The sequence below is a fragment of the Muntiacus reevesi genome, chromosome 20 (genome assembly GCF_963930625.1).
Source record: "Muntiacus reevesi chromosome 20, mMunRee1.1, whole genome shotgun sequence".
Classification (NCBI taxonomy): Eukaryota; Metazoa; Chordata; class Mammalia; order Artiodactyla; family Cervidae; genus Muntiacus; species Muntiacus reevesi.
The window spans coordinates 28,156,455-28,182,746 of record NC_089268.1 but is presented as its reverse complement, the minus strand read 5'-3'; the positions used below and the strand labels follow the sequence as shown (position 1 = coordinate 28,182,746).

General features: G+C 53.6%; 1 protein-coding gene and 1 long non-coding RNA gene across 2 annotated transcripts in view; one reads left to right on the top strand and one right to left on the bottom strand.

Moving 5' to 3' along the window:
* The window catches only part of LOC136151744 (uncharacterized), a 35,309-nt gene that overhangs the window by 4,759 nt on the left and 4,258 nt on the right, over positions 1–26,292 (top strand). The window contains exon 2 of the long non-coding RNA XR_010660082.1: positions 17,094–17,202. This is a non-coding gene — a long non-coding RNA (uncharacterized lncRNA). The remainder of the gene's footprint in view (positions 1–17,093; positions 17,203–26,292) is intronic.
* NOTCH4 (notch receptor 4) lies at positions 543–25,379 on the bottom strand. The gene is made up of 30 exons (XM_065913112.1): positions 25,194–25,379; positions 24,329–24,410; positions 23,854–24,146; positions 21,496–21,843; positions 21,288–21,410; positions 20,937–21,173; positions 20,664–20,819; positions 19,780–19,974; positions 18,196–18,309; positions 16,297–16,410; positions 16,086–16,208; positions 15,088–15,247; positions 14,326–14,471; positions 13,783–13,935; positions 13,458–13,575; positions 13,151–13,238; positions 12,665–12,818; positions 10,853–11,037; positions 8,299–8,551; positions 7,940–8,052; positions 6,223–6,746; positions 5,261–5,644; positions 4,987–5,162; positions 4,232–4,451; positions 3,981–4,053; positions 3,739–3,877; positions 2,943–3,238; positions 2,572–2,719; positions 1,963–2,060; positions 543–1,815 (listed from the first exon to the last, which is right to left on the bottom strand). The coding sequence occupies exons 1-30, from the start codon at positions 25,258–25,260 to the stop codon at positions 1,126–1,128; spliced, it is 5,970 nt and encodes a 1,989-aa protein (XP_065769184.1). The 5' UTR covers positions 25,261–25,379; the 3' UTR covers positions 543–1,125.

Below are 26,292 nucleotides of genomic sequence, written 5' to 3'. Positions count from 1 at the left end.
CAAATACAATCTCTCTGCCTCAGATTCTCAAAGAGTAAAAAGGAGTTTTGTGGGTTTTTTTTTTTTTTTTTATACCATTTATACTGTTGATATGAGGATCAAATGTGATAAGGCATTTGTCCTGTAGTGAATGCTCAACAAATGGTAGTTATTATTCGTTTTCAAAATGCTTCATGCCTGCGTGTTTCAGGTCCATCACCATGAAAGAGGCATAACCATATTGCTGAATGGTAGTTAAAGTTTGATGCTCTCTCCATCTCCCTCTACTTGAGGCCTCAAGAATCAGATCTAAATGGCTATAACAAAATGCCCTTCAAAGAGGGATGAAGGGTATGTATGCTTTAGTGTGTGTGGTTTCTTACTGGATTACTAGAGACTTTAGATGATTCCTTAAACTAACATAGGACCCTGTCTTATTTTTGCTCTTAAAACTATACTCAAAGCTTCCATCCACATGTTGAACCTAGGGCCCAAAATTCTGAAAACATGATGCAGTCAATTTCATATTTTTTCCGTTCCCCAACCCTTCCAAAAGACTGTAATACTTCAAATCATTTTTATTATGGGGTGACAGATTTGGGGTTCTTAGAGATAGTGGTGGCTAGAAGGGTGGCACTTCATCCCTGCAGTAGTTTGTTTGGGGGCATGGTGTGGTGGAGGAGAAAGCAAGGAATCATCAGTTGGAGTAACCCTTGTCCCTGTCTTCAGCGCCTACACAGTGCCTGGCACACCGTAGGCACTCAATAAATATCTGTCAGCCGTTTGCGGGTATTGGGGATATCAGGCGATAGAGGCTCCCTTTGGGAACAATATACAGAAAAGAACATCTCACATTCTGTCAGTGTGCAGTTCTTGGTTCATGGGTACTTCCTGTAACCCCTCATCCTTCTTTTCTGAGAGGCTGGCCATCTCATCAGGGTGCTTCATCCCTGCACCCTGAACCCTCTTTCCGGGGCTGCAGTTTCCCCACGTGTAAGACGATGTGATGTACATCATTTTGTGAGGGACACTACACTCTTATCTCTCATTTTCGAGGCACAAGGATCTTAAAATCTAGAGGCCTTCCAGACTTCTTGTCATTTAATGAGTACCCACTTTTAGAATCCCTCCCTGAAATGTGGCCTTTTATTTTTGACCCTCGCCTCCTGCATTTAAGGGTATTACTTGGTGGGCCGGGGGACCCCAGGCAACTTGAGGGGATCCCCGCTCAGGGGACGGTGTTAGGCAAGGAGGCGGGACTGGCGTGTTGGAGGCGGGGCCGCAGGCTCCTAGGGCCACCCAATCGCAGGGCCAGTCAACAGCTGCGGCCACGCCCCCGCTCCCGGCCGTGACCCCGGATCTTCCTCGCACTATTGCAGGGTTGGGCCGAGGCCCGCGCATGCCTGCCGAGAACCTACGGCCGCGGAGGGGCGGGCCTTCTCCTGTTCCTTTCGATAGGCTTCGGCAGTGCGAGTAGGCCACGCCCCCGTGCGTGGCCAAGTCTACGGACAAAGTCCGGGCTTGTGGACGGGCTCCCGCTGACAGCGTCCGGCAGCGCGGCGCAGCCCCGCCCCCACGCGGCGGCACGCTTCCGGACGCAGTCCTGGCTCGCGGGAAGGCGCCTGCCGCGCGGCCAGGCGTGGGTTTGTGACGCGCCTCCGATGGCCCCGCCCCTTCCAACAGCGTCAGCAGATCCCAGTGGTTGCGCTGGCGGGCGACGTCTCCGGGTGTTTGGCCGGCCTGGTCCCGTAGCCCTCGGGCGGCTCCCAGCCCCAGCAGTAGCTGAGCTACCTCCATCGCCCCTTCTCGGGCCGCCAGGAACAGCGGCGTCTGCTCCTGCGCGGGAGGAAACAGCTAAGGGCGAGGTCAGGGCAGGCCACGCCCGTAGGACTGGCTCTCCTACTTGACCGCTGCCCCGCCTCTTCAGGGTTTTCGCTGTTCACCTCTCCCGCTCCCAGTTTATTGTTAGGGCCCCCATCTAACCCTGCCATCCTGTGCGTCTTTATCGGCTCCGGCCTGGAGAAGGGAGCGGGCGGCCCGGGCGTTGTTCACGGCGGCGGCCCAGTGCAGCGCTGTTTTTCCTAGGGGACCACGTGAGAGGTAGTTACCGCGAGGCTGGGGGCCAGACGCCTGGGTTCCTGTTTCCCACGGGTTCTGGTCTTGGGGGAAGGGCTGTTCCGCCCGCCGGGTCCCTCCGAGGCGGAAGCGTTGCCCAGGTGACCGTCGACCAGCAGGAAGCGTTGCCCCTGGTGACGTCACCGGCGCGCGGGAGGGACAATGGGGCATTGTTCTGGGGTCCTTGGGACCGGCAGACCGCATCCCTCCCATGAGACCCCTCTCCGTTTTCACAGATACTCTTCCTCCATCCTGGTTCCCGGTGGGCAAGGACAGCGTGTGTGTGTGTGTTTGAGGATGCTGAGGGCAGACTTATGTGCTGCCTCCTGCAGATTTACCACCTTGACAGCAGGGTGGAGGGGAAGGCCCCAGCTTCCGGTTGGTTCCTCTGCTCTCCCCCGTATTTTTTAGATCTTACCTCATACCCCGTTTGCTCAGCTTCTCTATAGCACAACATCAGCTTCTCCAGATCCATACCCCATTTGTCTCTGGCCCCCACATCTGCTTGGGCTGCAATCAGTTCTTCAACCAGGTCTTCAACAGCCAGCCTGGCGGCCAGCATCAGGGCTGTGGTTCCATCCTCTGTCCGCGCATCCACTGCAGTCTGTCTGCTGCGGAGTAAGAGCTGGAGGGGACAGAGAGGACCAGTGACTGCTGGTATATCTGGACTGCTAGCTAAGGCCCCTTGCACTGCTAACCCACCTCCCAATCCATATTCACTCTTCTGTTCTTGTTTCTCTTATCAGTCCCCAATCATCACCTTCCTCTTTGCCAAACCCTGGAGAAGGATTTTGCTCAGCCTCACTTGCAAGTTTGCAAGTCCTGAAGCAACCGCATTGTGCACTGACCTGGCAAACCTCCCTAGCATCAGCAGCCACAGCCGTATGAAGCGGGGTGCGCCCTGCCCGGTCTGGCTGGTTGGGGTTGGCTCCAGCCTCGAGGAGGCGGCGGGCAGCGGTTGGCCGGGAGAATCGAGCAGCCAGGTGCAGGGGGGTCTCCCCGGTGCCCACAGTGTGAACCTGGGGACAGGCTCCTCCCTCCAGCAGGGGTTCCCAGGGCTCAGGACTTCCCAGCCATGTCTCCTGGTAGGTCCTGGACTCCACACCCCCACAGCAGACTGCTGACATCAGGGGTGTCACCCCATCTGTGGATGAGACATGAGAAATGGGGGACAACTGGGGAAGTGGGAGAACATGGAGGCTCAGGGAGAATCACAGCCTGAAGTGTCAAGAAGCCCAGCTTGGGGTCTTGATTTTGTGTGGCTTGTGTCAGTGACTTTCTGTTTTGCTCTGGGCTTCAGTTTCCTTCTCTGTAAAAGGAAGTGTCGGGCCTTAATACTTTAACATTTTAGAGCAGTGGTTCTCAAACTTGAGTCCTGGTTCAGACTCACCTACAGGGCTTGTTAAAACACAGATTCCCCGGTATCTTGAATTTGAGTCAGAAGCTCTGGAGTGGAGCCTGAGAATTAATATTTCTAACAGTTTCCCTGGTGATGCTGCTGTTTCTGTCCTGGGACCACACTTGGACTGTTCTGAAGCACTTACTCTAGTATTAGTTAATCCAGTTCAGATATCAAAGGACTTTGTGATTCTGAAAGGGGTCAAAGGGAGTTTTCATTTTCTTGGTCTAGGTTGACTCACGTACCAGGTCCCTGGGTGTCCATGTCAGGGACATCCATCTCAGAATCCTGGGGAGGAGTCAGCATGGCTGCCTGGGGGAGCTCTTGGCAGTCACTGCTCAGAGACCAGAGCTGGCACTTGGGGGATGAGGCCATTTCTTCAGCCTTGAGAATCAATACAAGGGTCAGTGAAGGCAGAGTGACTTGTCTCTTCAACCCCTCCATCACTTTAGGACCATTCCTACCCCAGTGCTTTCACCTGGCCTACCTCCACTCCTTCCTTGGGGACTGAGCACATCACAACACCATCCTCATCCATTTCTGCCTCTGCTTTCAGTGCCCTGGAAGGGGGTGGGTGGGGAGAGGACCTTCAGGGCCCCTGAGATTTCCAGCAGTCTTCCCACTTCTCTCCCCTTCCTGTGTCTTCAGCTTCTGCAATAGCATCTCATTGCTTCTGATCACCAGTATCTCCATGGAAAAGAGTCCCCTCCCTGAGCCCCAGTTCTTTCTCACTCTCACTTGAGGCCGATGCTGTCCTCGCCCAGGGGGGGTCGACGTCGTCGGGAAACTGGCTGAGTCCGGGGCCTGCGAGTGAACCCAGGGGGCAGCCAGAGGGCCCCATGCTCTCGGCGCTTGCGACGGATGAGCTGGAGGACGAGAAGAGCCCCGAGGGCCAGGAGAAGGACCCCGACCACTGGGGAGCACAGTACAGGCCAGGGAAGCTGGTTGGCGGAGGGCTCTGGTGGAAGAGACACAGAAAAAAAGGCCATGCCTGGTGAGGCTGGGTACTCTGGTGAGACCTTTGAGCAAGTGCAGATGCCTCTTTTTGCCTCAGTTTCCTCAACTGTAAAAAAGGAATAATAATAGTACTTGCCTCACAGGGTTTGTTGGGAGGATTAAATAGTACTGTAAAATGCTTAGAGCAAGGCCTGGCACATAGTAAGTGGCATATAAGAGTTGTTATTCTTTCATAAGGCTATGACCTGTTTGATTTGCAGATGATTGGATAACTCTTGTCTTATTAGAGAGAATAGGCCAGAACCCAAGGTTTGTGGGCGGTCTGTGATAGAGGTTAGGATAAAAGACTCAAGGAGATGGAGATTGCAGAGCAAATGGGTTGTGAGGAGATCTACTTAGAGAAGAAGGTTAACAAGGGTAAGTCTCCACAAACAACATCTGGGGTCTCAGTGCTTCTGTTCATTTGGCTTCATTGCTGGTTGCTGGCATGGAAGCTGGCCTGGGAGCAAAATTGGGGGAATGATGGGATCACCTACCAGTGCCTGCACGAGGGTGGGCAGCCAGCAGGGGTCCTGGCAGTAGGGGTTCCAGGGCCCCCACTGCAGCCATCGCAGCAAGGAAGCGGAGTAGGAGCCCAGGGTCCCAGGGGCAGCGGGATGCAGGGTGCTCGGGGCCACAGCGGGACAAGTCCACACCCATCACCACCACAAACCTGTGGGGAAGAGACCCCTGGGTTGGTCCCTGGCTCCCCTCTGCCAGTTAAAGAACTAAGGTCTCCCCCCCCCACTTTGTCCCCCCCAGCGTTCTTACCCAGTGCTCAGGGAATCTGTCTCCTTGCCTGTAGGCTGTGTTTGGGGGGCTGCTTTCTCCTGCTGAGAGGGGTCTGGGGCTCCTCCTAGCTCCTCTTCTGCTTGGGCTCCGGGATAGGGGTACACCATGTCCCTGCCTTCCCTGTCCTTCCTCACCCAAAGCCCTACCCTCAGAGTCAGGGACAGCACCCGCGCCAGGGCAAGCAGCTGCTGGTCCAGGGTTGAGGGGCTCAGCACCACCAACAAGGCCAGGGAGGGCCCCCACTCCGAATTCCCATCTTCTGGCCTGCAGTCACCCCCATCCCAGCCGCATTCTGCTGTGTTGCAGCCGTTCTCGCAGTGTCCATTGTGGAAGTGATCGCGGCAGTACTGGTCATAGGCTGGACTGTGGGGTGAGGAGATGGGGGCTCAGGACCCTAAAGAAACCTGACTCCCTCATCCCAGAAAGGATTCCTGATACTCTACAGCCTCTAGGGCCCTGTTTGCTTAGTGGGGGCAGTTCTGGAGTAGTGGGTTTACTCCCTGGACAGTAGCTAGTCCAGACACCCTAATGTCTACTGACCTTTGTTTCCTAACACTGCCCCGTCTCTACCCTCCCCAACTCCTGGCTCCCTAAAAGGGAGCCCTTTTCCTTCAGGGATGCTGGTTGCTAGGGGAGATACTCCATGGCAAAAGGAGTTGCCTGGCTTGAGGCCAGGGTTCCCATGACACTCAGAGGGTAGCCCAAGACAGGCAGTGCCCTCTTTCTTGGTCCCCACGTTAAATATTCATGCTGCCTCATTCCCTTGGGTTGGAGTCTAGTGTCTTCTATCCCTATTTAGCAATGGTTATTAGAGTGGAAGCTTCCCGGAGCGTGAGGCTGTGGTCACACTGTAACTCAGACTCTTCTGTGTCCTTCCTTCTGCCTTCATCCTGCCTCCCCCGCATCCCTTGCCCATCATCCCAGATCAGTTTCAGGCTCACGTGCAGGCTGGAGGAGTCTCACAGTCGTAGCCATCAAACAAACACTCTTCAGAGTCACACTGTGGGTGGCACTGCCCATCCCGGAAGAGAAGCCAGCACCGGGAATGGGAAGGGCAGCCCTTCCAGGGGTCTGGGACCCCCAGGGAGCAGTCCCCCCCGTCCCAGTTTCCTCCTGGGCCACTGCAGCCAGCATCGCAGGCCCCATCTCCACTTCTGCCCTCGCATCCATTGACTCCGGGCCTCTGGCACCGGGGCCCTGGAGAGCTGGCAGGACAGGAACAGCGAAAGCCTGGGCCCCCCAGCCCAGGGGTCTCTGAGCAGCTGCCATTGTGTAGGCACGGAGAAGGAGGGCCACAGCCTGAAGGAGCTGGTGGGGTCAGACAGTCAGGTCCCTCATAACCATTGAGGCAGGCACAGCGGGGTGGGAGTCCAGGCTTGGGGGAGGGCAGACACAGGCCACCATGGTGGCAGTGATGGAGACCGCAGGAGGGGGCTCTGTGGCTGCAAGTGGGGCCTTCAAAACCCTGTGGAAAAATGTAATTTGTAACAATAATGAAGCTGCAGGTGGGGCCTTCAAAACCCTGTGGAAAAATGTAATTTGTAACAATAATGAAGGGGAAAACAGTTATAAAGGGGAAAAAGTGTAATTTGTAACACTAGTAAAGGGGAAAATGTAATTTCTGGATTAAGTTCACCAGTGTTATGTTTTAAAGAAAGGAAGGCTATGCATAAACTAATGTTAATTTGTCTTTTACTGTACCATGAACCAGGGTTTAAGATTAACCTAGAGCTTCTCTCATAGCTCAGTTGGTAAAGAATCCGCCTGCAATGCTGCAGACCCCAGTTTGATTCCTGAGTTGGGAAGATCTGCTGGAGAAGGGCTAGGCTACCCACTCCAGTATTCTTGGGCTTCCCTTGTGCCTCAGCTGGTAAAGAATCTGCCTGCAATGTGGGAGACCTGGATTTGATCCCTGGATTGGGAAGATTTCCTGGAAAAGGGAAAGGCTACCCACTCCAGTATTCTGGCCTGGAGAATTACATGGACTGTATATGTATAGTCTATGGGGTTGCAAAGAGTCGGTCACGACTGAGTGACTTTCACTTTCACTTTCCCTGGGGTCCAGTGGTTAACAATCTTCCGGCCAATGCAGGGGACACAGGTTCGATCCCTGGTCTGGGAAGATCCCACATGCCATGGGGGAAACTAAGCATGTGTGCCACAACTACCAAGACTGCTCCCTGAAGCCTGTAAGCTGCAGCTACTGAAGCCTATGCACCTAGAGCCTGTGCTTGGCAACATTAGAAGCCACCACATTGAGAAGCCCCTGCTGTCTGCAACTAGGGAAAGTCCGTGCACAGCAATGAAGACCCAGGGCAGCCAAAAATAAATATATACATAAAAAAAGATGAACCCAGTTTCATGCATCTGAGGTCTCTAAACAAATACACACACTGAGTTAAAAGAACTTATTCACAGTCACCCAGCCAGCCTTGCAGACCTTCCCACAGGCAATGTCCGTGACTTCTGAAAGTTCCATTGAAACTTCCCTCTGATTCTGCCTTTTCCCATCACTGCTTCTGAGGGCCACGTCCCCCTGTGGACCTGAGATGGCTTTTTCTGATAATTACCTCTCGGGTGCTCTCCCAGTTTCCTGGCTCAGGGTTTCTCTTGTGTTAGCTTTGGGGGCAACAGAGGAAGCAGCCTGTGGTCACTCACCTGGGGGCAGTGGCAGGTGAATCCTGGGGGTGGCCCTGCTGTGGCCTCACATGACCCCCCGTGGGCACAGGGCTGGCTCTGGCAGGGGTCTAGCTCCACTTCACACCACTGGCCTGCGGTGGGGGTGGGATTAAACATGACCACTTCAGTCACTGCCTCCTTCCCAGCCCATTCCTGGGCAGTTGGCCCAGCACTAGTTGCACAGGCACAGGGATGGTGGTGCATGTCCTCTAGGGTGGGGTCTAGAGGCAAGGGAATGGGCCAGATGACTAGGCTGCCTCGTGGGTGGGGCTTGTCTGGGTTTCCATGGGCAATTCAGCTATGGCTAGAGATGCGCACGCCCCTATCTCAGGCCTCACCTGTGTGTCCAGGCAGACACTGGCAGTAGAAGGCATTGGCCAGAGAGTGGCAGGCTGCAGTGCCTGTGGGGTGACAGGGCCGGTCCAGACACTCATCCACGTCCCCCTCACAGCGCAGCCCCACAAAGCCTGGCGGGCAGGCACAGTGGAAGCCTCCGGGTTTGGGGGTGCAGGTCCCCTGGTTGTGACAGGGCTGGGATTGACATGCGTCCAGTTCCTTTGAGCAGTTCTGTCCACTGTAGCCGGGTGCACACTGGTAGGTAAAGAAGGTCAGACAGGGAACCAGCAAGGGAGCCCCTCCGGGCACTCCAGGGAACCCAGCACAAGAGAGTCTGCCTAGCACCCCACCTTCCAACTCAAGGCATCACTCAGCTCACCCTCCATCACTGCCACGTGTAGCCTAACCCTTTCACCTCAACTCCACATGAGACACTAGTGTTCAGTAATATGGACCTTGTCACGTGTAGCCACGTGTAGCCTAACCCTTTCACCTCAACTCCACATGAGACACTAGTGTTCAGTAATATGGACCTTGTCCCCTCCCAAGTCCCAATCTCTATAATTTATTACCACTAGATATAATTCCACTTTTGATAAAATCTTCCTCTTCCAACCACACACCCACTGGGTTCTCTCATGCTTTATTAATTTATAAGCACTTATTAGCTCAGATGGTAAAGAATTTGCCTGCAATGCAGGAGACAGGAGTTCAATCCCTGGGTCGGGAACAACCCACTCCTGTTTTCTGGCCTGGAGAATTCCATGAACAGACCTTGAGATTGCAGAGTCAGACACAATCGAGTGATTAACAGTTTCACTTTCAAGCATTTGTTGAATTGCCTACTTTGTGCCCAGGCATCTTTTCAGGCTCTAGGAATACAAAGAAAATTAGAACTGCTTCCCTGCTTCCATGAAATTCTCAGTCAACCAGAGAAGAGACAGCTAGCACTGATTGTGTGATTTATACACATAACCTCTAGAACTCTCCTGACCACCCGCTCTATGGGTCATCTCATTTGATTCTCGCTTCGCAGAAAAGGAAACTGATTCCTTGAAAGATAAGTGCCTTGCACAAGCCACACAGCTGGTAGGTGGCAGAGCTGGGATTCAGCACAAGTCTATGACTCAGTAACTCATGACCTTAACCATTTTCTGATTGTTTCATATCCTGCTGGTGAGAAAAGGGTCATTGTGAGGTCTGTACCACGTGCTGAGTTCTTGCAGGAGGAAGGAGAGTATGCAAGAATGGGCTGCCAGGAAGTATCAGAAAGATGGAGAAAAAATGATTCAGAGAGCATCTGAGGAATGGCCAGAGGGTTGGAAAAAGCAGACGAGGGAGGTGGGAGATTTGAAAACTTCTGGAGGAGTTTCATGAAAGAGGAAATGGAGCTGAGTAATGGGTGCATGGGGGTTCACTGCTCATCAGTACACTGCTTTTGTGTATGTTTGAAAATGCCTGTAATAAGTTAAAAAATTGAAAATTTAAAGAAAGAGGGTAGTTATGGGATCATGCCTTCTATTCCATGTGAGTACACGAATCAGGATGCTTGGAATTGAAACCCAACTGTGCCTTCCTGTCCTGCTTGTGACCTGAACCACCAAGGAGAACCACCTCCCAGTCTGGAGAGAAGTTAGGGACATTTCCCTGAGGCAGGTGCCTCCTGGGCACCGTCCAGTGGCCAGTCTGGGTGGAGATGCCAACTGCAGTTTTGTGTTGTTGGAGCAGGGTTGAGCAGGGGGGAGGGTGAAGAGAGATGAGGCCTGAAAGGGAGGCAGGGTTGGGTCACGCCGGCTTGGGACGTCATTGTGAAAGAGGTGGGCAGTCACTGAAGGTGACTGCATGCTGCAAGACATGTGGCCATCTTTTGGCCATGCTGCAAGACATGTGGCATCTTAGTTCCCCAACCAGGGATCGAACCCGTGCTCCCTGCATTGGAAACATGTCTTAACCACTGGTGAAAGTGAAAGTGTGTTAGTTGCTCAATCGTGTCTGACTCTTTGTGACCCAATGGACTGTAGCCCGCCAGTCTCCTCTGTCCATAGAATTCTCCAGGCAAGCATACTGGAGTGGGTTGCCCTTCCCATCTCCAGGAGATTTTCCCAACCAGGGCATCAAACCCTCACCTCTTGCACTGCAGGCAGATTCTTTATTGGCTGAGCCACTGGGAGGAAAGTCCCCACAGAAAGGTTTTAAGTAGGAGAGTGACAGGCCAGCTTAATGTTTCCAACAGAGCACCCTAGTGGTGGAATAGAGGGTGAACCTTTAAAGGAGAACAAGTGTGGAGGCAGCGATGATATTGTTAGGAGGAGGATGCAGGTGTTCAGGTGGATTTCAACAAAGGCCTGGACTAAGGCAGTGGGTTGAGGGTGAAGGGACAAGGACAGAGCTAAGACATATTCAGGAGGTAAAACAGCTTGACTTGGTGGTTGGTTGGACGTATGGGGTAAATGAAAATGCTTTCTCCCCGCCCTTTCTGCCCCGTGACTGCTGTTTTCCATATCCAGTCCAACTTTGTCTCCCCCCGGCCACCCCGCCTCCTCTAGACCTTCTCACCTGGCAGAGATAACCATTGGGTTGGGCCACGCAGGTGGCCCCATGCTGGCAGGGCCTGGACTCACAGGGGTTCACCTGGTCCTGGCATGTACTGCCTTGGAATCCAGGGGGACAGTGGCAGAAATGGGAGGGGCCGCTGTCAATGCAGACGCCTCCATTCTGGCACAGGGAAGAGACTTCTGTGCCTGGGAAGAGAGACAATAAAGCTAAGTGGGTTGGGAGGATGCGCAGGGGCCCCAGACACTGAGCAGAGAGGTCCCTGGAGGGGCCACTAACAACTCTCGGCTTGGGGGAGGCCACCTGGAGCCTGAGGAATCAGTAGGCTCCTGAAGCTGAAGAGATTAAACAAGTTCCCAACATGGATGGACCTAGAGATTGTCACACTAAGTGAGTAAGTCAGACAGAGAAAGACGAATATCATATGATGTTGCCTATATGTGAAATCTTAAAAAAAATGATACAAATGAACTTATCTCCCAAACAGAAATAGATTTACAGATGTAGAAGATAAACTACTAGATTACTACTAGACAAACTAAAAGACTACCAGGGTTAAGGAGGGGGAGAGGGATAGGGATAAATTGGGAGATTGGGATTGACATATATACACCTCTGTGTATAAAATAGAAACTAATAAAGACCTACTGTGTAGCACAGAGAACTCTTCTCAGCACTCTATAATGGTCTATATGAGAAAAGAATCTAAAAAAAGACTCTTTCTTTTTTAGATACACTTTGCTATACACCTGAAACTAATACAACATTGTAAATCAACTATACTCCAATAAAAAAAAATTAAGTTCCTTCTCCTGCATATTTTGTCAGAATGGAGAGAAATACTTCCTCTTTGATTTATCAGAGCATTATAAGCAACTGTATTCTTGGCCTTAAACAAGTCTCAAGCAAGAAAGGACTCAAGAGAAACTTCAGGTGGAGGCACTTGGCTTAACAGTCTAACTCCATCCCTTGGGTTTTGCCATTCTCCGATGTTTGCTCACTGTGATTCCCATCAACCGTCTCCACAATGGTCTCTCCCCTGAGTTCTCATATTAAAACTTATTTGAGGACTTCCCTGGTGGTACAATGGATAAGAATCCTTCTGCCAATGCAGAGGACACGGGTTCCATCCCTGGTCTGGGAAGATCCCACATGCCTAGGAATAGCTAGGCCCTCGAGCCATAACTACTGAGCCCACGTATGGCAGCTACAGAGGCCCATGCGCCTGGAGTCTGTGCTTCACAACAAGAGGAGCCACTGCACTGGGAAGCCCCATGCAGCACAATTAGAGAGTAGTCCCTGCTCTCTGCAACTAGAGAAAGCTTGTGAGTAGCAACGAAGACCCAGCACAACCAAAGATAAAATAAGTAATTAAAAAAAAAAAAACTTATTTGAGCAAGGAAGGTATTCTTTTACCAGGGAGTTAGCATAACATCCAAGTGAGGGGGTCATGGTGAAGTGTGTTGCGTGTGGTCAGTTAAGTGTGGTTCACTCTGAGTTATGATGGTAATGACAGTGTTGAGTTGTTCCACCTTGGATCACTGGGTTATGTCCCTGGTGCTTGTGTTAAACTGGAGTCTGATTGGCTGGGCTGCATAGTGTTGCTTGAGTTGTGTTGAATGTGGTTCTAGGAGTTGAGTTGTGTTAGGCTGTCCTGGGTGTTGAACTGCAGCTTCAATAACTGGTTGGTGTGTGTTGCTTTGACTTTTAGTCAATCGGTTGGCCAACTGTTGTGTGTGAATGTCCTTAGGGGTGGGTTAGAGGAGGAGATGCTTTTACTCTTCCTCTGCTCCCTAGCCAGTCTTGGGTTGGTACCTTGGCTCAGAGCAGCCTTCTGGCAGGAGGACAGCGGCAGGTTGCAGAGAGGCCCAGTCCATCCTGGGAGGCACAGGCACTGGAAGGAGGGCCCAGTCTGGAGGCAGTGGGAATTTTGTGGGCAGGGCTTCTGGGCGCATAAGTCCATCAGCGTCTGAAAGTTAGGAGGGAGCGTGAGGCAGGAAGGAGCCCAGAGCTGGTCCTCTGCCAGCTCCTCAAAATCCCTTCCCCCGAAAACTCTCTCCTGAATGGTCTGGGACCAGGTCACCCTCCCTGGTTTCCTTGGATACGTGCATCCCAGAAGAGTTGCCGGGATCAAAAATCTTTTCAGTGAACCATACAGGTCTCGAGCTCTAGTCCTAGGCTCCCAAACCTCGTTTCACCTCTCCTAAGCTTCCCTGCTGCCCCCTGTCAGTGCCCACGGCCCTCTCACTGGAGCTCTCCCACCTCCTCCTTTCTCTGCACTCCTGACTCCTGGCCCCTCACCTGACAGCTGCCTCCTGTGTAGCCAGGGGGACAGAGGCAGTGGGGGCCCTGCGGGCTGTCTTGGCAGGTTGCCTTGTTCCTACAGGGGCTGGATAAGGAGAGAGAGCATATGAGGAACAGGGTCAGGGAAATAAGGGGTGGGAGTGTGTGACGCGTGAGGAGGCAACCGCTGGGAAAGCAGGAGGGAAGGCAGAGTGGAAGGCTGCGGGGCATGGGGGGAGAGGCAGCGTGGAGCCCCGGAGGAGATGGAGCGGCAGGCTGGCAGGGGCTCCCTCCCTTCCCCCAAGGGTCTGTGTGCCCTGCTCACCTGTCTGCGCAGCTGGGACGGGTCCTTCCCTCGCAGCGTGGGCCCTGGAAGCCTGGGGCGCAGAAGCAGGAGGAGGTGCCCGGCCTGTTCACACAGGTGCCCCCATTGAGGCACGGTGCTGGAGAGAGGAGGCTGTGAGGGGTTGGGTTCCTTGCCTGTAACCTGGCCTGTGACCTCAGTCACACACAGGGCACTGCCCCCCCTACCCTGCCAACTTCCCCACCCAAGCAACGGCTCCCTGTGTCCAGTTAATTTTTTACCAACGTACCCTGGCCCCCTTCTGCATCCTTCTGTGGCCCAGCCCCAGGACGTGGTGGGAACTCACCGGAGGCACAGTGGTCAATGCTGGTCTGGCAGCGGAGCCCGGTGTGGCTCAGGGGGCAGGCGCAGGAGTAGCCCCCGGGGCTGGGGCTACAGGAACCACCATTGAGACAGGGCCCCGAGTGACAGGCTGTCACCTCCTCACTGCAGGTGGGCCCTGACGGAAGTGAGTGGGGTCTGAGAAAGCGAATCTTCCTTTTTTCTTCTTCCCTTTCCTTCCCTTCCTCATCCCCATCCCCACTGTTCTCCCTCACCCAACCTTTTTTCTTTTCTCGCCACCTCCTGCACTATAGCCCATGCTCAATTCCCTTTTTTTTTTTGGCTGCACCTGCAGCATGCATGTGGAGTCTTAGTTCCAGGACCAGGGATCAAACCCATGCCCCCTGCAGTGGAAGCGCAGAGTCTTAACCACTGGATCACCAGGGAAGTCCCAGTTCTTTTGGTGGTTACTGAGACCCAGAGCCCTTTGACACATGTCTCCACTGGCCTTGCCCTTGACTTAGATGGTGGTCAGCCCAGAGTATACACAGTTTAGGGAGCAGCTTACCTGTGTAACCTGTGGGGCAGGTGCAGTTGTAGCCAAAGGGCTGGGGGTGGCAGGTCCCTCCGTGGGCACAGGGGGTGGAGACACAGCCCCCCAGATCTGTGTCACAGTCCGGTCCTGTCCAACCCCCATCACACACACACGAAGATCTGGTCATAGAAACAAAGGAGGGGGAGTTCTCTCTTCCCCGTTGATCAGACCCCTATGACCACTCTCTTTCTGGTCCTGAGACTCTGGCCCCTTTCTCAGGGACTTTGCTCTCAGCATTGTCCCCCTTTTGCCTGAAAAACCCCACTAATTTTCTCCAACTAGATCTGTCTATCTATCCATTCATTCCTTCTATAACTTGTTTATTGTCTGTTTTTCCACATTAAAGCAAAAGCTCCATGAGGTTAGATATGAATACTTGGTCTCTTGCTTTGTACTATTTTCCCAGTGCCTGGAAAAGTATCCACATGTAACAGACACTCAATAAATATTTACTGAATGAATGATGAGATGAATTGGCCCTGGGATTTAATGCACTTCTTTCTGCTTTGATCCTCCCAAGTCTTGTTTCCCTCTTTATTTATGAACTCTCCCCTCATTGGATAACACTCACCAGTCAAGCCCTCCCACTGGTTGTGATCTCAGAACTTTGTCCTCCCCTTCCTATTACCTGTTGGTCATTTCCTATAGACTCGCCCCTCACTGGCTGTCCCCTCCTGCCCTAGCTGAGGAGGACCCAGAGGAGACTGTAAATGGGGAGGGCCTGGAAGATGTTACCTCTGGCAGTGCCCATGGTGGCAGGTGCAGTTGTCCTCAGTGGGGACACAGCCTGGGTTTCCATCAGGGCAGAGGCAGTGGACACTGTCCTCCTGATCCTGACACTTGTGTTTGGGCTGGCACAGGTCGGGGGCACACAGGGGAATTTCACAGAGCTGGCCTACAGTGGGGAGATGAGTCAGAAAACAAAGTCCGTCTTTGTCCTTGATGAGGTTGAAGGCCACTTCTTATGCATGACTTGCTCACTCCCCAGTACCCTGTCCTCCAGGGGCTCCCTGATGCCTCAGGATACCAACTTCTTCAGAATGACAAGTGGGGTCCTGCATGACATGACCTTCCTAGAAGTGCTGCATTTCTCACCTTTGCCCCTGGTACCCCAAGTTCTGGATGTCCTACATTTCCTTAAGTGGGGTGTGTTTTTCTCCCCTCCCCCACCCATTGCCTTTGCACATGCTGTTATCTGTGACTAAAACACACTGTCTGGCATTCTGTCTTGACAAACTCCTACTCATTCTTTACGACTCTCTTCAGCCATCCTTTCTCATCTCTAGTCTGGAGTGGCCAATTCTTTGTGTTCTTATAGGATCCTATGCATTCCTCTCTCAGAGCACGTCTCTGGGCCATAATTAACAAGAGACCTTCTGGTCTTTCTGCAGTAGATTTAAAGCCACTCAAGGATAGCAAAATCAACTTTGTGTCTTGTGTCTGGCATAGTAGGCACTTAATAAATGTTTGCTAAATAAGCAAATGAATGGTTTGCCTTTGAATCTCCTCCTCTGCTCCCGATCTCCACTCATATCATTCATATTGAGCCAGATGTGAGTCCTACAGTAACACCCTCAGCTCCTGTATGGTTGTACAGGTTTTGCACTGCACAATTTCCAGGGATTCCATTCTCATTCTGTTCTCACATCCTGATCCTCAGACACTCATCAATGACTCCACCCCAGTTGTGCTCAAATATCCCTCCAGTTCTTTTCAACCTCTCCCCTGCTGACCTGTGAAGCCAGAGGGGCAGACGCAAAGGAAAGCTCCTGGGAGGTCAAGGCAGCTGGCTCCAGTGGGGCATGGGCCGCTCAGACATTCGTCCACCTCCTCCTGACAGCGCGGGCCTTCAAAGCCTATGGCACAACAGGGGAATCAGGGCCCTTCATGGAAGTGTGCCCCTGTCCCCACTGTCACCTCCACTGTTTTTGAGCCCCAGTTTACCTGGGGGACACCTGCAATGGAAGGATCCAGGCTGGTCCTGGCACTCCCCACCATTGGCACAGGGAGAGCTTTGGCATTCATTGATGTCCTCCTCGCACCGGGGGCCGGTGAAACCTGGTGGGGTGGGGAGTGAGTGGGGAGAGATGATCAAGGTCTTTTTTTCTTTTCTTTTTTTTTTTTTTTACTTTCTCTAGACTTTTGAGGGAATTAGTTACAAATGTTTAAGATTTAAAGGCATGATTTCATGGATTCAAACAAGAAATTAAGAGTTAGCACTGGTATTTAGCTTTCTCTTTGTTGTTTAGTTGCTTAGTACAGTCTGACTTCTTTGTGAACCCATGGATTATAGCCTGCTGGGTTCCTCTGTCCATAGGAGTTTTGGGCAAGATTATTGGAGTGGATAGCCATTCCCTCATCCAGGGGATCTTCCCAATCTAGGGATGGGAACCTGTGTCTCCACATCTCCTGCATTGCAGGTGAATTCTTTACCACTGAGCCCCTGGAGAAACCTAGCTTCCTCTTTACAAATATAGAAATAACATGGTTACAAATTGCAAGGGAGAGAATCTTGTTTCAAAGGGTTTGGGTTTTGAGGTTTTGTATAAATGTGTCATTATGTGACAAAGGCACCAATGTGGGGGCTTCTCTAATAGTGATTTGAATTTCGGGACATAACAGAGCATAACTCGGTAACTTTAGCCTTCGTATAAGTAAGGCATAACTGGACATGTGTACTAATGCTGGAAATACACTTTATCAAAAGAATAAACACAAGTCCTGGCCTTTCCCCTTGCTAGGAAAAGTGAACCTGAGGAACTTCCAGAAAAGACACCTGGAGCAGGTGGAGATGACAGGAGGGTGATGCATAAAAGTGAAACTCAGCCATTGTCAGCCATGTGACTTTGGGTAAGCTACTCAACCTCTCTAGGCTCCCTTTTCTTCCTCTGTGGGCTACCCTTGTGGCTCAGCTGGTAAAGAATCCGCCTGCAGTGTGGGAGACCTGGGTTCGATCCCTGGGTTGGGAAGATCACCTAGAGAAGGGAAAGGCTACCCACTCCAGTATTCTGGCCTGGAGAATTCCATGGACTATATAGTCCATGGGGTCACAAAGGGTTGGACTGACTGAGCGACCTTCACTTTCACTTTTCACTTTTCTTCCCCTGTAAAAGGGGAATGTGGCAACCCACTCTGGTACTCTTGCCTGGAAAATCCCATGGACTGAGGAGCCTGGTGGGCTGCAGGCCACAGGGTTGCTAGGAGTCGGACTGAGCGACTTCACTTTCACTTTTCATTTTCATTCATTGGAGAAGGAAATGTGACCCACTCCAGTGTTCTTGCCTGGAGACTCCCAGGGACGGGGAAGCCTGGTGGGCTGCCATCTATGGGGTTGCACAGAGTCTTACACGACTGAAGCAACTTAGCAGTAGCAGCAGCAGCAAAAGGGGAATGATTATATAACCTACATCGTGGTACTACTGAAAGAATTAAATGAGATAATGCCTGAAAGTACATAACCAAGTGCCTGGCTTGGAGTAAATATTCAATAAACATCCATTATTATCATAGCTGGAAACAGAGGAATGTCCTGTGAAACTGGAGAATGAAGGTCTGGGATGACTTTCCCTGCATCCATGGCTATCAGCAGGGACCCCGAGCGGGCAGGGGGAGGGTATGGAGGGCTCTGAAGGAGGGCTGGAGGGGAGGGTCATTTGGGTGACTTGGCAGCACAGAGATGAGGGTGGGGGAGTGAGCAGGGGAAGATTTGGAGGATGTAAGAGAAGACAGTTTGGAGAGCAGGGGAGTTGGAGAGATGGGGCACTCCTTGGCCAGGCCTGAGAGATCTTCGAGAGGCCACCGGCGACCGCCAGGCCTGAACCGTGGAGCGGAATCTGCACTCACCTGGCCGGCAGATGCACCGGAAGCCATTGAGCAGGTCGTGGCAGTCAGCCTGGTTCAAGCAGGGGGCCGAGGCGCACTCGTCTATCTCCACCTCACAGAGCCGCCCTTCTAAGCCTGAGGACATGCAGGTGAGGTCAGCCTTGCTTCAGCTGCCTCCCTCTTTCTGCCCCAAAGGCCGGGTTCCAGAGCCAGCCCTATCCTTGATCTGCCAGGTGCTCCTCCATAGCAGCCCCTGCTAGGGGCCCCTCCTAGGGGGCCGCTGCATGTAGGTTGGAGAGGTGAACCGAGGCCCTGCTGCTCTGCTGGACAGTGGCTCTGCCCCTTTCAAGCATGAAAGCTCAGGGAGCAGGGCACCTGCCAGGACCTCTGGGAGGTCTCCAGGGAAGTGCCTTTAGGGGCCATTCCTCAGTGGACTGAAGGCAGGGCTCACCCAGGACGGCTGAGCAGCCTGGAGGTTCTCTAGGCACCAGTGTGACAAATGGGCGTCTGCTTGGAGGTAATCCACTCCTTCCATGCTACCTGGGCAGGCCTCCATGCCAGGGAGACCAGGGATCCCCAAGGTGGGGATTTGAAGGGCGTTTGGGAATCTGTGTCATTCCCATGCTTGTCCTGTTTCTCCAGGCTCCTCCTGGTCTCCGCTGTCTCACCCTGAACTGACGCAGATCAGCCTCTGGACCTCGGCTGCCTCCCTCTTTTTGCCTGGGGAGCCTGCCTCTGAAGCTCCTTAGTATCTACAACTTTGTCCCTTGGATTACTGGATAGTGTTCTCAGCACTTTTCCTTGGACACTTCTTAGCTTAGGAAGGCTGTGTGGTGTAGTGGGCAAAACTGTCAAAGCTCCGGGTTTGAATCCTGACTCTACCATTTACTAGCTGGGCAACCTTGAACAAGTCACTTAACCCCTGCGTGCTTCAGTTTCTTCATTTATAAATGGGCATAGTAGCAATGCTGACCTCAGAGGGATACTGTAAAGATTATATAATGCCCACAAGATGCTCAGGCAGAAGTAAGCTATTGTTTTTCTAGTTTCATTCAGCTCCCTGCTATTGGCTCCATCACCATCTCCCTGGGAGATGTTTCTCCCCTTAACTCTAACTTACAGGTGGGTGCTGCTTTGCAGCATTCCTTTCCCATTGAGCCAGATTCAAGCATACAGACCCTTTGGAATTTAAAAGTTTGCTCTTGGTCTCTACAGGGGCGAGTTTCCCTGAGTAGGTGGAACATTCTGGGTTGATGTAAGCAGAGGCTGCAGCATGAAAAGTTTATTAACTGCTGCTTTGCTCTCTCTTGATGGGCCTCTGCATACAGTGGATCAGGTTGTGCATGCCACGGTGACCATGAAATGAACACAGAGTTGAGTAGTGTGCAAGCTCACTATCATCTGTGAAAGCTCTTTTCCTGGGGGGGGGGGGTGGGCACTGGTTTCTTAAAGTTTTCATCTGGGGTGGTGAGGAGACGAGGAGAAGCCTTCTTTGCTATCTAACCCCAACTGGCCTCAGGCTAACTATGCTCTGAAGGGGTCACGTCCAGTGGCTTTAGCACCAGTCCCCTGGCTCCTCCCCCCAAGGCCCCATTCAGCTGGTACCTGGTGGGCAGAGGCACTGGAAGGTGGCGAGCAGGTCCAGGCAGGTGCCGCCCTGGTGGCAGGGCTGCGACAGGCACTCGTTGTGATCGGCCTCGCAGCGGGAGCCGGTGTAGCCCGGCGGACAGAGGCACTCGAAGGAGCCGGGTGTGTTGAGGCAGGAGCCGCCGTGTTCACAGGGACTGGGGCCTTGCTGAGCTGGGAGGAGAGATGACCTGGGAGTCCACCGGGCTCAGGGTGGAAGGGCAAGGAGGCCTGAGTGGCGGGGAAGGTGTGGGGGGCCTGTCTGTGGCAAACGAGATGAAAGTGGGGGAAGGGGTTGTGACCCTAAAGTGGAGAAGGAGTGGGACTTCCCTGTGGTCCAGTGCTTAAGACTTTACCTCCCAGCAGGGGGGTGTGGGTTCACTCACTGGTCAGGAAGCTAAGATCCTACATGCCTGGTGCCAAAAAACCAAAACATAAAGCAGAAGCAATACTGTAACAAATTCAATAAAGACTTTAAACAAATGGTCCACATTAAAAAAAATCTGAAAAAAACTGCAGAAATGACTAAATGGGTCTGGAGGGCTGAGTATTGGTGAGAAGACTGGGTAAGAAAGAGATGCCAAATAAGGACACATTCAGGAAAAAAAAAGATGTTCATTTATTTATTTGGCCACTGTGCAGCCTGTGGGATCTTAGTTCCCCAACCAGGGATTGAACCCAGGCCCTTGGCAGTGAAATCGTGGCATCCTAACCATTGGACCGCCAGGGAATTCCTGAGATGATTTTTAATTTGAAAAACAGTTTGCAAACAACAGCAACAAAAACCCAGTTTGCCTGTTTTCCCCTTCAGTGCAGAGGCTGTGTGGGGGCTTAGAGAGGGTCTGATGGGGGGGGTGCCTCACCCATCTGACACTCGTCCAGGTCCTGGTGGCAGGTGGGCCCTGTGTAGCCCGGCTGACACACGCAGAGTGTGGAGCCGCTCAGGGGGTTGGTGCTGCACTGGGCTTCCTCGTGGCATGGCTGACTCAGACACATGTCCTCCATGTGGCACAGGAGGCCTGGAGGGCGGGGTGGGGCGAGGCGCTCAGAGGCTGCTTGAAGCTCCCAGGCGCTCTCCTGTGCTTCGGTCACCTAGCATCTCCGCTTCCCGCCTCCCTGAACCCTCTGCATCACACCTGTGCGCCCAGGTGGGCAGAGGCAGGAGAAGGAGCCCACTCGGTCAATGCAGGTGGATCCGGGGGCGCAGGTGGCGGCCACACAGTCGTCCAGGTTCTCCTCGCAGCCGGCGCCTCCCCAGCCGCTCACACACACACAGTGGAAGTCGCCAGCTGAGTTCTGGCAGGTGCCCCCATTTCTGCAGCGAGGGGGACCCTGAACCTCACATTCGTCCACATCTTCAGAGCAATCCCAGCCTGTCGGGGAGTGAGAAGGGGACAGGCGCTGCAGCTGGGGGCCCTGTGAGGACTGGAGAACAGGGGTTGACCATCTGGGCCACCGGTGCCAGCAACCTGTCTTAGACGACTCACCTGTCCAGGCCTCTGGGCAGAGGCAGGTGTAGGTGCCCAGCCCATCCTGGCAGGTGCCCCCGTTCTGACACTGGTGTCCGACACAGTCATCTGGATTCACCTCACAGCTTGGGCCTGTGAAGCCTGACAGGGTCGTGCGATGAGCTGAGAGAAGGGGGCCCACGTGACACCACCTCCATGCCCAGAGAGGGCCCCTGTGAGGACACACCTGAGGAGCACAGGCACAGGTGGAAGGTGGAGTCTCTCCCTGGAACCAGTTGACAGGTGCCCCCGTTGAGACAGTCCCCGGGGGGGCAGGGTCCCGGCCGGAGTCTGCAGCGTGGACCCTCCCGCCCAGCGGGGCAGAGACACTGGAAGGACCCCAGGGTGTTATGGCAGGTGGTACCCTTGGGGCAGGGTCCCGGGTCCAGGTAACACTCGTTGACGTCGTGTTCACAGGCATGGCCCTCGAAGCCGGGTGGGCAGCGGCACTGGATCTGGGGATAGGTGGCCAGACACACCCCTCCATTGACGCAGGGGTTGGCTGAGCAGAAATCTCGAAGCTGGCACTGCTCACCTGAGGTAGAGGACGGAGGGTGAGGGGGCCATTTCCAACACTGCACATATTCCAGCTCCTCCAGAATGACCCACTCTCACTCTGGGTTATCTCTATGTCTGAACTCCATATTTCCTTCCCTTCTTCCCATCCGCTCCCTGTCCTAGTCCATCATCCTCAGTTTTATCATTTTTGGGGAGGGTTCTCTCTGGAATGACCACCTTTTTTCCCAACTGAAAACTGAACATGTAGCTGTTGGTGGGAGTATTGAAAATCAAACCTGCTTGGGAAAATTTGGGACTCAGTGTCCCTTTAGTGGTGACCTGGGTGAAGAAGATCCCCCGAAGAAGGAAATGGCAGCTCCCTCCTCTCTCATCCCAATTCCCTGATCTTTAAGTGGTTGTAACGGATCATGGCAAAGAGATTCCACAGCCATGTGCACTAGTGGAAATGGTAGCAGTGGCTGCTGGTACTGAACTAAGTAAGCATTTTCTGAGCATCGCCCCCTTTCCTCTCCACAACAGCCTTACGAAGTGTGGACATTGGCTGACAACTGAGGATCCAGACAGCTTAAATATTGTAGGCAAGGTCATGTCTAGTCAGTGGCGGAGCTGGCCATGGGCTTGAGGAGGGGGCTGCCCAGAGCACCTACTCTGAAGCACAAGGCCTTGCAAGCCGCCACTGCCCATCCTTCCTGTTGTCATATATGCTGGTTTCTTACACCCAGTTGCAGGCCCAGTTTCCTCAGAATCTCCTGGTTAGTTTAAGAATCTCCATTCCCTGGGTCTGCTCCAGACCCACTAGAGCAGGCTTTCTGGGCTGGGGGCACTAGCATTTTAAAGGCCTTCCAGGGTGGCAAAGAAGTTGGATACCACTGAGCACACACCATCCATCCATCCATCCATCCATCCATCCATCCATCCATCCACCCACCAATCAGTCAAAGGTGACTGCTGTGCCTACTCAAGTCTGAGAAGCCTCGCCTCTAGTCCACCCCTCCTGAAGGCACCCACGTCCAAGCACTTCCTGGCCACCTGGGCTTTGCTTCCTGGTGTAGTCCTCTCCATCCTGTTTAGGTGCCATGGAGCCTTTCTCTCCAGGTCCTCACAGCTCTGTCCTGGCACCCCTGACCGGGTAGCACACCTGCCCACCATACGTTCTGCTCTTGTGCCCCAGGACTGCAGCCCTCCTTCTGGGATGGGCACACATTCCTCTCTCTGGGTCAGATCCTCCCATCCCCATCACACCTCCCACCACTGCAGCCTTCCCCAATGACAGTGTGGACTCCCACCACTCAGAAAAGGAGCCACTCAGGTGCTCAGAATGGAGAGTCTTAGAAAGACAGTACTAACGTGCAGGGCAGCAAAGGAGACAGACGTAAAGAACAGACTTCTGGACTCACTGGGAGAAGATGAGGGTGGGATGACTTAAGAGAATAGCACTGAAGCACTACACCATATGTAATATAGATGACCAGTGCAAGTTCAACGCATGAAGCAGGACACCCAAAGCCCATACTCTGGGACAACCCAGAGGGACGGGGTGGGGAGGGAGGTTGGAGGAGGGCTCAGGATGGGGGGGCCACATGTATACCTCTGGCCGGTTCATACTGATGTATGGCAAAAACCATCATGATATTGTAAAGCAATTATTCTCTAATTAAAATAAATAAATTAATAAAAAAAAAAGAATGCAGAGTCCTGGAGGTCCCCTGAGGCATTAACCGTCTAGCTCCTGGGTCAGGGGAGGTCGAGGGGGCTGGGAAAGTGGTCAGAGTGCTGTGCTAAGGGGGCTATAGCAGTTGCTCTTTACCAGCTGGCTTGGAAATACCTCAATGTTTTAGCAGTCATTACAATTCTGCTGGTGAATGTCAGTTTCCTGTGAACGAATCACCAAGAATTGGCTGGTTGATTCTCGCGGCCTCCATCCTCCAAAGGCTCACAGTCTCTTGGGCTCCAGTTTCCTCTCTCTACCCCACAGCCCAGCCACAGCCCCCGCCTGTCCGTTCCTCCCTCTCCCATCAGCACTCACCCGTCCATCCCGGCATGCAGGAGCATCGTGGGCGGCCCGAGGCCTGGAGGTGGCAGCGGCCCATTTTGGAACAGAAGGAGAAACAGGGGTCCTTGATCTGGGCCTGGCACCTATCGCCAGTGAAGCCAGAGGGGCAGGTGCAGTAGAAGCTGGGGGCCATGGGAGAGGGGGTGCTGGGGGAGCCAGGAAGCGTGGAAAGAAAGGTGTGGCAGCTGCCTCCATTCTGGCAGGGCTGGGCATCCTGGCAGGGGTCAGGAAACTGGCATGTCTCACCCAGGAAGCCAGGGGCACACCTGGGAGGGGTGGAGAGAGGAAAGTTTACATCCTGACCCTCTGCTCCCGCCTCCCTCCCTCCTTTGCCTTCATTTGTTTCTCTTCATCTGCTTTGCCTCCTTCCTTTCTCCTTGTTTCCCATTCTCCCCATCCCTTCCCTTTTTCCCCTTCCTCGTCTCCCACTCCCACGAGGTGCACTCACTGGCAGGTCCCTTGCCCCTGGGATAGGCTCAGGCAGGTGCCTCCGTTGGCACAGGGTTCTGGGAAACTCCCGCACTGCAGCCCTAGGGATGGAGATGAGGGTGAGATGGGAGCAGGGAGCATCGCGCTCCTCTGGATGCTTGGGAGGGACCAGCCTGCAGCAGCCCACGAGGGTGCTTCACACCACCATCACCTTTACACCCCTGTTCTAGTACCCACGTGGCACTCACACCCCAGCCCCCTAGATCCCAGGTCTCTTGGTTACTAATCCCCACCCTTCCTTTCCTGTTTATTCTCTGGCCTCCCAAGTCCAGCTTCAGGCCCCATCCCTCGGAAGCAAGACAACAGAGATCAGGAGGGGGGGCTGAGGGGACTCCTGGGAGGTGAATGGCTGAAACACTAAAGGGATTTCCTCCCGGAAGGGCCCAGCATTGAGCCACCGGGGGTGGGGTAGCTGGACCGGGAAAGGGGCTTGGTGAGCCCTTGACTTTCCCATGTCTCCATCTCCTGTTCCCTCTCATCTCTCCCCCTAGCAGGTGGTCACCCTGTTTCCTCTCTTCTTCCTAAACGTGACTGCAAGAGCGTAGTGTCCCCTAGTTCTAGGGCCTACTTGGTTCTCCCCGGGGGTGGGCACCTGCTCACCCATCCCCTGCGGTCACCACCCCTGGCACGAGGCCCACAGCCTTGGTCTGTGTAGCTGCAGGAGCAGAGTTGGGTCTCCCTGCCGACTGTCCCGTTTTGGGGGCAAGAATCTTCTCCATCCAGTGTTGCCTCAAAGCGAGAACCTTGGCCCTCTGTCCCCCACCCACCGGACCCCCTCCAAAGGAAGGTGGGTCGGCTGGCCTCTCGCCACCCCCGAGCCTCACCTCTGGTCCTGACGATTGGCCGGCACAGCAGCAGCAGCAGCGGCAGCAGCGGGGAGGGGGGCTGCATTCCAGAGCCCCTGCCCCACGCCCAGATGCCCCCTGCCCCCTCCAGCGGGACCCTCAGAGCCCCTCGCTGAGGCAACAACACCTCCTCTGCTCCCACGGCCCCTTCTTCCTCCTCCTCGGCCTGCTGCGAACCTTACGTCTGAGCTGTTTCCTGAGTCACACAATGTCCTGGACACCCTAGTGATGGTGAGGGGGGGAGTGGAGGAACATTGAGGGGGATGAGGGAGGGGCTTTCTTTCCCTGACCACCCCTGGGGAGGTGGTGAGGAAGAAGGACAGTGTGGCCGGAGGGCAAGTGAGAGAAGGGGGAGCTGGGTGGGCGGGGGCCCCTGAAGCAGCCGTAGCCCTTCTGTTGTCAGTGTGGACTCTTCCCTGTCTATCGATGGGAACTTCACAGTGACTGCCCTGTGCCCTGGGGGAAGGTCAGGACCTGGAAACAGAGGTGTGGGGTGATAAGCGATCTTCTTTCCCCTTCTGAGGAGAGGATATTGTTTCATGCGGTCAGTACAGATGCTTCTCGGAGAATCCACACCTCTCCATAAACTGAAACCACTAATTCTTGGCAGACAGAACCCACAGGACCTCGATCCTTGCTGGGAACCTCGTTTTCTCCTTCTGTGGGGTGGGCAAGATGCTGGGCGGGTTTGGGGGGATATCTTGGGCTTCTTTTGGAGGGGAACGTGTAAGATCATCTTCAATGATAAATGAACACTGGCTCTGCTAAATTTTGCAGTCTGGATTATCCATAGCAAGCACTGCATTTGGGAGAATTCTTCTACCTCCGCGTCTCCCTCCCTCCACCCAGATGTCTCTGGGATGCAAGGAATGCCGGTCATTGAATTAAAAATAGGAATAAATAAAATCACAAAGGAGAATTCAGGGCCCTGACTCAACCAACCTTCTCGAGTCATCCCAGGATGGCTTTGGGTTCAGCCACACACCCAGTTCCTCTAGTAGCTCAGGGAACTGAGAGTCCAGGGTGACCGGAGGTGTCATCAGTAACTGTGCATAGCTACAGCGTTAAGGCCCCATGG